General features: G+C 37.8%; 1 protein-coding gene across 1 annotated transcript in view; it reads right to left on the reverse strand.

Annotated features, from left to right (window-relative positions):
* Nucleotides 1-12,264, reverse strand: part of UNC13C (unc-13 homolog C) — a 657,134-nt gene that overhangs the window by 47,445 nt on the left and 597,425 nt on the right. Inside the window, exon 29 of the mRNA XM_061431239.1 lies at nt 4,647-4,794. Coding sequence (XP_061287223.1) covers nt 4,647-4,794 — 148 coding nt within the window. The remainder of the gene's footprint in view (nt 1-4,646; nt 4,795-12,264) is intronic.

The raw sequence follows: 12,264 nt of genomic DNA on the forward strand, positions 1-12,264 counted from the left end.
CTCAGGAGGCAGGTCAGGTGGTCTGGTATTCCCATCTCTAAGAATTTTCCACAGTTTATTGTGATCCACACCGTCAAAGGCTTTGGCATAGTCAATGACGCAGAAGTTGATGTTTTTCTGGAATTCTCTTGCTTTTTTGATGACCCAGTGGATGTTGGCAATTTGATCTTTGGTTCCTCTGCCTTTTCTAAATTCAGCTTGAACATCTGGATGTTCTCGATTCACATACTGTTGAAGCTTGGCTTGGAGAATTTTGAGCATTACTTTGCTGGCAAGTGGGATGAGTGTAATTGTGCAGTAGCTTGAACATTCTTTGGCATTGCCTTTCTTTGGGGTTGGAATGAAAACTGACCTTTTCCAGTCCTGCCACTGCAGAGTTTTCCAAATTTGCTGGCATATTGAGTGCAGCTCTTTAACAGAGTATAGTGGTATTTCATTGCCGCAGTACATTGCTAGACTAATAAACGTGTTACTCTTATAAACCGATCTGTCAGCTTCACTTGAGGACTTAAGAATACTTATCTCTCCATTTTGAATTTGTTTATTTTCCAGTATTTGGAACAGAAAGAAGAGTGTTTTTCCAAATTTATAGATTTCAATTGGACTCTTTGGCTCATAAATTTCTAATGAAACTCTACCCCTTGTCATTTTTTCTTATTATTATTACTGGAAAAAGAGGACATCTAAATCTATTCTAAAAAGAGATCAAAGAAAGAGGAAGAGAAGGTGAAAACAGAGAGAATTGAAAAAGAGAAAATAAAGAATAAGTGAGCAAGATATAGAGTGTTTTTCTATGCCACAAACCCATTTACGTAAAAGCTGAATTAAAAATATTTTCAAAGGAAATTATATCTTCACTTTGAAGACAGTGAAAAATATAACCCAATTAATTATTCATTTTTCCGTATATTTAATGTTACAATTAATTTTCTAACACAGACAAGGATAATGCAGAAAGGAGAAAGAGATGCAAAAGAACATTTTAACAAAAGAAAAGGAAAGAAGAAAATGGGCTAAGGAAAGAGTTTATGAGAATATGAGAACAAAATATAGATACTTTAAAAAGCACAGTTAAATTTCTAAAGGATTCCAATTTCTTTTACACAGCATGTTGATTAACACTTGAATGATAATTCCTTAATACTTGCACATGTATGAGTTAGAAATTGAGACAAAAAATCAGTTTGCATTTTATAAATCATAATGTAAAATATTTTTCAAATAATGTTCACTGTGTTATAAGTTGTTTCTCTAATTAGTTCTGTATTCCTAACTTGCGAATTTGTAAGAGAAAAAGTTCAAGTAAAGGAGAAAGATTCATTCAGGGTATTTGACCTTTATAATTTAATTATTATCAAGAAGATGCAGGCATGGTGGTTAAGAGCACAGGATACAGATCTAGAGTAGCTGAACTGGAACCTGGCTCCCTACTTTCTAGTAATGTGACCCTGGATTTGGGTTCCCCGGGAGTGAAAGCTGAGACAAGCATTCCACAGTAAAGGATATACTTGGGAAGTTGTCCTCTCAGAGAGGATGGAGCTTCACATCACAGGGGAATTCTGGAGTTTGTGTAGAACTCATGTTAGAGTTTTCCCAACTGAGGAAGCTAAAGTTTTATTTGTTTTCTTTTCTGCCAACTGCCTATCCTCCATTGGCCAAGGGCTGCTTCCTGGGATACTGACTGTCTGACACCCTAGCTTAGCCTGGATGGGGCACCTCAGGCAGAGGGTGGAAGGGGTTCTCAGTGTGTAGCATTAGCTCCCATTTCATATTTTATATTTGAAAGACACCATAATACCAGAATGGTCTTTCTAAATTGTATTAACAAAATATAAGATTGGCAAAAATTAAATATAATAAATCTTCATGGGTATTTGATACTGTGCCAAATCCTAGAAAATTATTTGGATAATTGCAATTGTATTTAAACTGGAAACTGAGACCTTATCTGATCATTTTGGACTCTACCTTGTACTAGGATAAGAAATACAAAAAGGGGAGAATTGATCCTACTCTAATTGTAAATACTCATCTGCAGGGATATAAGAGTGGCACCCAAGCTCCTCTCTTTTAGTACAGCCCAGGTCAGGCATTCATAGAACAGCAGACCAGTCCATTTAAGTAAGACTCTTGAGAAGTCAACTTTTCCATGTTTGTCATTTAAAGAACCTGAGGAAGCTGAGGTTCTTTAGAAGACAAAGAAAACATGGACTGGCCCCAGGCATTTGGAGGTCATTTAGGGTCTGTTACAGAAAATGGAGATTGTGTCCTTTAATATGTCCTATTTTTGGTTGTGTTATAAAGAATTCTAATATTCAGTGAATTTTCCTCTTATCTCTCCTTTCCATATTTTATGAAGGATATGGTATTGTTGCTCACTTTATTATTCAGTCTGTGGTAATGAGTATTGAGATAGGATTGTGATAGAATTAGAATAAAATATGAATAGAAACTCAGAAACACTGCATCCATTAATTGGTGATACTGGCTTGCCTCATTTTTGATTGAACAAGGGTTGTGTTATATTAGGCAGCAGTATTTCTTCCTTCCCCTTCTCCTCCAATTTAAAAGTATAAACAACCATCTGAGCAGGTAGAGAGGAGAGCTAGAGAGAGATGGCAGGTGACAGTGAGGAACTCCTCATGATCATCTAAAACGTGGAAAGAATACATGAGCTCCATTGGGCCCCATGGAAGAAGCTGGTCATCAGTCTTCTTGCTGGGACCTCATTACAGAGGGCTGGACACTAGAAGATATTCAAGGAGCAAGAAGCCATGGCATGTGCTGCAGGAGGCAGCAACTGAGGGGTCCCTATAGGGACCTGGGCAGACTGCATTCATCATCAAGTTCAACGGATAGGAGGTTGCCTAGCATTGGGCCCCTGGGAAAGTCAGCATATGGATTCAACTGTAGGGGGACTTTAAAGATATCTCCCCCTCCCCTTCAATTTCTGCCCCCAATACCCTGAAGCAAGAGGTATCTAGGAGATGATGGGGAAGGGGAGCAGAGGGCACATCAAACACGCCCCACACCTCAGGTTCTGTGGACCTGATCATGGTGGGCTGGGACCAGCTGGAGGGATGCCAAGGGAGGGACAGAGGAGGAGATGGAAATAGTTTCCATGGAGCATGCTTGAAGGTAACTATCAGAGAAAAGGCAAAGTCATTTCATATCTAAAGCTTACCAATTTCAATTATGCAGAAAAAATTGCGTTACTTAAAAAAAGCCAGAAAAGAGAAGTAAAAAAGAAAAAGACCAAGACTAAAACAATTAATCTAGTTCGGGATTATTGGGATAATGAATCCTCTTATTCCCCCACTCCCCATATATTTTTAATGTTGCCATACAATTCATACAAAACAAACATGTGTACCAAATTCCATACACCAAAGTTGAAATTCATATGTAGTTTTTTGGTTTGACATCTCTGCTGAAACATGGGTTGTATGTATATACACATAATGTATACCTACGAACGTAAAGCTAAGTTTTTAAACACTCACATTCTCTTGAGAATAAAGCAACAACACTATTATGATGACTTGTGTTAGAATTGCATTCATATTTATAGTTTGGAAAACCTTGAGAGATCATGATTCAAGGAGTAATGTATTTCTTGACAAGGCCTTACACTCAACTCTCTTCTCCTTTTTGGAACCATCCCAAGATGTAATCTGGGTTTGAAGATTGCATTAAAAGGGGTGTTTGTAGCATTTATTGGACAAGGTCAGAAAGCACAAAGTATTAGATAGGTCAAGCAGCTACCTAGCACCTACCTTGGTATTATCTTCAAATGTAGTTGGAAAAGTGAAAATATCCATGATGAAACATAGATAAGTCTGAAGGATTTTTATCAAGAAAAAAAAATCTGTGTGCTTCCTTTGGAAGGATCTCTCATGAAAGAAGTTGTGTCCTCCTCCTTATTTTGATTATAGTTGGGTGCAATTTATTATGTTCTACAATTTGAGCCTGCATTTTTTTTTTTTTTTTACTTAGAGTGACATTTTCAGTAATCACTCAGAAATGCCAGATTTTAAATGCATGTAATTACCAAAATATAATAAATCACAAAGCAACTTGAAAGAAGGTTCTTTAACAGTAATATCCTAGAAACTTATGACTTGGCAACTTTGACATATGAAATAGATCCGAGTTTCCACTAACATACTTGGCTCTTTTCAAAGACTTAGAATTTTCTTCTATAAAATTAAGAGTAAATGAGATTTCCCTCCTGAAAACCCAAGAGCAGGAGATTATTTTCATTTGAAGTTAGGATCTGAGGAATTATTATTGTACTTTAGAAGTTACTGAGACCGATAAACACTGATTATTTTGTACTAATTTGAGAATATCACAGTTATGGTTATTCACAACTAGGGTTTACTAAATTTTATGAAATTAAAACCAACAGCAAAGGTTAATTATTCCATACAATTTTAGTATTAAGCATATCTCAGTATTATTGAAATTATTTATAAAATAAGTTTCTAAAAGTTGAATATATTTTTTTTACAAATCATAATCATCCATTCTTATTGATGCTTTAATTTATTATAGTCAAATTACAGATATTATTTATAGTGATTTCTATGTTGAAGTTGAGTTGTATTCAGTTTACCTCTGTTCATGTCCAATGTGTTACTTACTCTGTGAGGTTTGGGTGTCTATGAATTTCTTTATCAAGGCATCAGTCGTTTGGGTATAAAGACTGAGAGCATATCTCAGAGACTGAAGATCTGGGCTTTTCTCCAAGAAATTCTTTTTCAGGCCATTTCCTCCTGCATGAAAGTATTGCTAAAAAGAAAAGAAAAACAATGTAAGCAGAGGCATTTAGAAAAACAGTATTAGATGAGGGATTTTATGGCCATAATCATGAGGTCCAGATGGAATAATACAGTATGATTAACATAAGATAGATACAAAGACACAGTACCGTATGGCCATGACCACGTCATCGCCATGCAGTTCAGGTTACCTTAGTATTTCAAGTGTTGCTCTCATTTAAAACTTTAGTTAAATGGGATCATGAAGATGCAGAGGCCGGATGCTTACAGAATGCTAGGTTTAAGACAATGTGTCAACTCGATTGTTGACTTCTGTTTCCAGAGCATGAGAAAAATATCCAGGTTTGTCAGATTTCACAAATAAAGTATCTTCTGGTCACATGTTTTCCAGATACTGATTTGCAATTCTGGGGCAAATGCCCACTGCTCCTACCTTCCCTGTGATCTAATCAGACAGTGGTACACACACATAGGCCACCCTTAGAAACCCAACGCCCCCTAAACTGTGTCTGAGAAATGTAATAAAACAGTTTCTTTCTTCTTATTTTTCTTTGCTACAGACATCCAACAACTCAAAACATCACCATATTTATAGGTTAAATAATAGAGAAGATATATATTTGACAATAAATACGGTCATTGAGGGATGTCAGAGTTTCTAATGTTGCAAGTATTAAGCACAGACTTCACTTCAGAGGGCAGATTATTTATCTCAAGATATATGATAGAGCTAAGGATGTTATTTCCCAGCAATTTATAGATAACATGTTTATTGTATTTTGTTAAGCTTAGATAAATGGGTCTGTCTTGCCCTGTACTAACACTAAACTTCACCCGCACTGCAACCCAGCTCACTAGGATATAGGACTCTCACAGGATGGCATGTTTTGAAAAAGCTCAACAAACGATTCTGATACACTCTCCTGTGTGTCATCAGTCTAGCCTACTCAAAGATTTCCAAGGTAAAACATGTCAACTGAAAATTCAAAATTACTTCAGTTTTCTTCCCTCTGCAGAAACATATTCTGAGCATTTGTAGGCATTTGGTTGGAATTTTAGAGACTATAATATAGAGAAAATTCAGGGCACAGGCCTGAGAAAGTAGGCAATGGGGATATAAATTGAAGAAAGTGTTCTACAATCACAAACTCCTTCCTCAAAAGGAAAAACCCATGGTCACTTACAATCCCATTCCATTGTAGCTGAGTGCACTGTGAAAACACAAATTGCACCTAAATCCACCAATGATTATGAAGAGGAGGCAGAGAAAAATGAGGAAAGCCTTTTCTTATTTTTGAAGGGATGACAAAGATATAATATTTAAACATTTTCTATACCTTGATCTTATATAAATATTAGATATTGTGACATATAGAAAGCAATTATTGTGGAGTTAGAGTCCAGAATTGTTTCAGGTACCTTGGGGGATGAAAAGATATCAGAATTCCTTTCTTCAGGAAGTGTGATATGATACTTAAGTGGAAAAGTGTTAATGAATGTATTGAGAGGGGAGTTTTGCCTGGAATTGACTGCTTTTCCTGGAGGAGTGGTGGGGTGAGCTCTGGAGCTCTGTTTACGTAATGAACCAGGGAAGCATCAGATGAAATAACACACCCTACTTACAAAGAGCTGCGGGATAGACTGAACCAGGACTTGGTGGCTTCTCAGGAGGGGAAAGCATTCTCCCACTCATTGTTTCCCAGACAAGCTCCAATCTTATCATACCTGAGCATAAGTGCTGGAGGCTTAAGTTAGTAAAGTACAGGAAGAGTAATGAGCAGCAACTAAGATGATGTTTCATGATGTCTTGGGACTATATGTAGTTGTCAGAAAAAATTGTGAAAAACTTTGAAATGGGCAAAAATGTTTAATGAGTGCTCCATCTATGACACCTATCTGAGTTATCTTCACTTTTCACTGTCTTGGAGCTATGTGTGTGCTCAGTTGCTCAGTTGTGTCTGACTCTCCGCAGCCCCATGGACTGTAGCCTGCGAGGCTCCTCTGTCCATGGAATTTTCCAGGCAAGAGTACTGGAGTGGATTGCCATTTCCTCCTCCAGGGGATCTTCCTGACCGAAGGACTGCACCTGAGTCTCTTGTATCTCTTGCCTTGGACTCATTACCAATAGGGCCACCTGAGTTATGTAAAACTCTGTAAATTGTAGAAAATGGATAATAATGCATATGACTCCTGTCCAAAGAGATGCAAATTATTTATTTCTGGTGGGATGCAACTGATCACCGTTTTGTGGCCAGATCTGTTTTGCCTCTATTCAAATTTATTTCCACTTTCCTCATTGCTTGTCTTTATGTGAAGCTCTTGGAATTCTTCTTTGAGCCAATTGTAAGATCTTACTGGTTGTCTCATTAGTTGATGAGTTAAATAATAGTTTGACAAGTTTTATAACTGCATGAATGTCACAGTTATACTCTTATTTTTTAAATTAATTTTTATTGGAGTATAGTTGATTTACAACGTTGCTAGTTTCTGCTGTATAGCAAAGTAAATGTCATTTTGTCTCTAGGCATTTAAAAAATATTTTCTCTTCGATTTCTTCAGTGATCATAGAAAACAAATGATCTTTCCCAGTGTATGTAAAGTAGCATGGTGACAACCTTAATATAGATTACTGTCTAATTTGTGAGGAAGGACCATCACCTGTGGCTTACCCTAAAGAGCATCAGTGATGGGGTTACTTTCCTGGCCGTTCTCTCTTCCTCTTCTCCCTTAACAAATATTTACTAAATCTGTGTTGAGAACCAGAACTTACGCCAAGGATACGAAGCAAAAGAGGCCTAGAGATTGTTCCCAAAGGGACTCTGATCAAGTAGGAAATGTTATTGTCAGTGAATGACTCCAATGATATGTTGGAGGCGTAATAAAGAGAATTTAAAAAGACAGACAATAGGACTGGGAAATAATGCTGTTGCTGAAGGAATCAATAAAGACTTTCAAAGAGGCGACACCTATGGTGTCTTGTTTATTAGCACTGCCATTTTCCACTTCAGCAGCCACCAGATAATTTACCACGATGGACTAAAGAAAGGGGAAAATCCCACTAGGCAACTGAGAGGAACTGCTTGAGAAGAAGTGAAGTACAGGTATTCCCCATTCTTTGAAAATTGCCTTTATGCCACTTCACTTTTGTAGATGACCTACATTAGTACTGTTTTCACTAACCAAAAAAGACATGAAAATGATTTTCACTTTTGTGAAAAAAGAGATGTTAAAACAGCAGTGAGCTCTTACAGAGGCAGTGTATACCCTGAGTCACGAGAGTGGTACCACCCAGCACCTAACCCAGGAATTACATCCAGCATCTGAGCATCAAGCTGTCATGATTTTGGACTGTATTTGTGCTTGATCTTGATTTATTTTGTGCATCCCTGAGCAGAATGAGTCCTAAGGTAATTGCTTCTTGCCTATGTCATTTCAGCTAATAAAAGGTTTCATAGGAATGCTCTCCTTTCCTATAGTGGAGGAAACCTGCAGTTGTAGTTCTCATATTTCTTTGGTATAGTTTAAAATATACTGTTTTACTACTGTCACTCTATTGTCATTACTAACCTTGTGCTTCCTCAAAGTTACAAGTTGCCTTTAGGAAGTAGAAAGCCTAGAGAAGTTAAGAGATTTCGTATACTCTTAAAGATTCACAATGCTTTTTAATACATTAAAGGCTGTGTGATTCACGGTGGTAGGGAAAACTGTTTGACCTTTCACTAACATACCTGTTCTTAAAATTATTAGGCTATAGGACACCTATCACACAGGACATCTACTAACTCTCAGGGACACACAAGTGTTCCACGGAATATTGTTTAGGAAATTCTAAGAAGAATGTAACTGGACTTAATTTAATTGAGGTATTTTTGAGGGCCTAGAAGACTTTATGTACATGCTGAACTAGATTTAGGCTATAAGAGCATAAACTATGTATAGTATTTGTCTTGAAATTCTCTAATAACTTTATAGGAAGACATGTTTTCATTAAAAAGGCATTATTTTGTAGGCCTTCGGTACATGGGGAACTAATCATATAGTGAAAACATAAATAAGGTATGAGCTTGTTCCTGAGTAAAGCCTGAGGGTCTCTGTAGAGTTTCAGGTTATGATCCAGAACTGATTTGTTCCTTTTGAGCCATGGAGCATTTTGAGTCATTCAGTAAAAGCTTTAGCAGGACAGTAAGTGAACAGTAGATGATTTGTAAGGGCAGAAACGATGCCTTTGTCTTTTAAGTGCATTGTATAATAGAAGATGTTGTAAGACAAACTCAGGCTAGAAGGTAGCAATGTTAGGAGAGAAAACAAGTTGCAGGAAGCTAAGCACGAAAGCCTCTGTTCAGTGGTTCAGTGAACACAGATAAATAACACATGCCATGGGCTCCTCATTCACAGAGAAAAGGAAATGATTTCTATGGTTATGCAAATACCAACCTGATGACAAGGAGAAAAGGAAAAGGTCTGTATTCCCAATAAAATTTTTATTGCAAAGTAAAGAATGGGGGTGACATGGCTTAACATCAGTAAAATTTTTAAAGCTTTACTCGTGCTCAAATTTAATAGGATTTATTAATTGATGAGGCAGCGATCAAAGCTAATGAAATCTGATCATGTATTAATATCACAGATAGGTCAAGACAATGGGTGTGATAGAGCAACAGCATTCTCTGCTGATTGGAACATATCTGGAATATGAGGGTGGTTCCTTGGCATCACCATTTTATGAGAAATATAAAATGGAAATCTCCTCAAGGTAGATGACCAGAACTTTGTAAGCTCTAGAAGGCATGTTATTCAATAAACAGCTGCAGATAACTTGGGGCAGCATGATAGTTTTCTTTAATGTCTGAAAAGCATTGAAAAGGGGAAGACATAGAAAAGGAAACAGAACTATTTTATAGTAGTTTTAAAGGGTAGAAAGGAGAACCAATTCATAATTAGAAGCACTGGGGAAGCAGATACTGGTTTGATATAAAGAAAACATTTTATAATAAGTGTATCTTAAAACCTGAAGCTGCTACATGTGAATTAGTAAGGTCCCATTATTAGCCTTAATAGCCATTATTAAGGGACAGTCAGTTGACCAGAGGGCTCCCCTGGTAGCTCAGCTGGTAAAGAATCAGCCTGCAATGCAGGAGACTCTGATTTGATTCCTGGGTCGGGAAGATCCCCTAGAGAAGGGATAGGATACCCACTCCAGTATTCTTGGGCTTTCCGGTGGCTCAGATGGTAAAGAATCTGCCTCTAATGTGGCAGTCCTGGGTTCAATCCCTGGTTTGGGAAGATCTCCTGGAGGAGTGCATGGCAACCCACTCCAGTATTCTTGCCTGAAGAATCCCCATGCACAGAGGAGCCTGGCAGGTTTCAGTCCATAGGGTCACAAGAGTCGGACACAACTGAGGGGCTAAGCACAGTGCAGAACAGCACAGTTGACCAACAACACCGTAGGTAACATGTTTCTATGTGAGCAGGAAAAGGGACATGACAGTTTCTGTTATCAGTTTCAAATGTTAGAATCCTTTCCACTTCTTTGACCTGTTCTTTACTCTAAAATGTGCTAGAAAACACTGTCTTTCCTCTATGCAGTGTGATTTGCATAGATTATTTAACCTCACAGAGCACTGGTTAATTCCTCTGTAGAATGGGAACAGAAACAGCCATCTTGCCTGACTATGGTGTTGTAAAGATGAAATTAATTACTCTGTCTGGAAGATTTTTGTGAACTATAGAGTTCTTTCTACTTATAACATAAGCTTTATTGTGAGAATAATTCCCCAGATTCTAGGTGGAAAGAGGAAAATGACCCTCCTGACTGATTTGCCATTTTTCTCTTTGGGACCAAGCTTCTCAACCACTTGGCTAAAACTCTGAGTCACCCTGGCTCCTCCATCATTCCTGCCCCATTTTTTTAGTTGCCAAGTTCCAATGACTGGGCCTTTCTGTGTCACTCATAACCATCTTTCACTTTATACTCCTAAGATCACCCTCTTCATGATAGTCCTTGTCATCTTATGCATTGAATAACCATAACTGATCTCTGTGACTACAGTCTTGAACTAGTCAATCCATTCTGCACATTCCTGTAAGATTTCCATTGCTGAAATGGTACTTTTGCATGCCATGTATTAATATTTTCAATACCTACTTGCAACCCCAACATTTCCCATAACTTCAATGTTACACTGCTTCACTATGAAAATTTCCAGTTAAATCCAGTCCAGTCCATTGAGTGGTCTAATCATTGACTCCCAGCCTTCTGGTCTTGTGCTTTTTCATTGTCAAATTCTTTCTCCCTGAGTATGTCTAAGTCTTCTCCAAAGAAAACAATTATCTTTCTTTTCCAGCCAGTGAACTGTCATCTGTCCTTTGTGATCACTCTTTCATATTTCCCTGATTTCTGGAGTTCATGGTAGTTGCTAACTCCCCTAAATCCTTCCCACTTTTATTTTTTTTTAAATTTTATTTTATTTTTAGACTTTACATAATTGTATTAGTTTTGCCAAATATCAAAATTAATCCACCACAGGTATACATGTGTTCCCCATCCTGAACCCTCCTCCCTCCTCCCTCCCCATACCATCCCTCTGGGTTGTCCCAGTGCTCTAGCCCCAAGCATCCAGTATCGTGCATCGAACCTGGACTGGCATCTCATTTCATACATGATATTTTACATGTTTCAATGCCATTCTCCCAAATCTTCCCACCCTCTCCCTCTCCCACAGAGTCCATAAGACTGTTCTATACATCAGTGTCTCTTTTGCTGTCTAGTACACAGGGTTATTGTTACCATCTTTCTAAATTCCATATATATGCGTTAGTATACTGTAATGGTGTTTTTCCTTCTGGCTTACTTCACTCTGTATAATAGGCTCCAGTTTCATCCACCTCATTAGAACTGATTCAAATGTATTCTTTTTAATGGCTGAGTAATACTCCATTGTTTATATGTACCATAGCTTTCTTATCCATTCATCTGCTGATGGACATCTTCCCACTTTTATATGTGTCCCCTCCTCAAGCCCTGTAGCATCTGTATCACCCTATTCCATCTCTGACATGACTTTTTTTTGTAAGTTGACACAGATCATTACTTAATTTTCAACGGGCCTTCCCTGCCTTTTAATCTAGAAACTCCTGCAGAAAGAGAACAGCACTGCTTCCTAGAGGGGAGTCTCAGAAAGCACCAGAAATCTTAGGGGTTTTGTGCCCCTGTAGTGTGAAAATGCTGTGCACAGGAAACCAAAAGCATGGAGGACAGGACTTGGACTGTTACTTGGGGCAAAGAGTCAGATTTAATAGCATCATTGAGAGAGATGAGTGGTTTATTAGGAAAGGAGGAAAACAAAAAAAAATCTAGTTGTACTAGAATATGTGAGGTCTTGGGTTTACCAGTGGAAAGAAGCTCCTTCAAAATAACCAATTCTCAGGCAAAAGTTCAATTCCTGGGTCAGAAAGATCCCCTGGAGGAGGAAATGGCAAC

The sequence above is a fragment of the Bos javanicus genome, chromosome 10 (assembly GCF_032452875.1).
Source record: "Bos javanicus breed banteng chromosome 10, ARS-OSU_banteng_1.0, whole genome shotgun sequence".
NCBI classification, from domain to species: domain Eukaryota; kingdom Metazoa; phylum Chordata; class Mammalia; order Artiodactyla; family Bovidae; genus Bos; species Bos javanicus.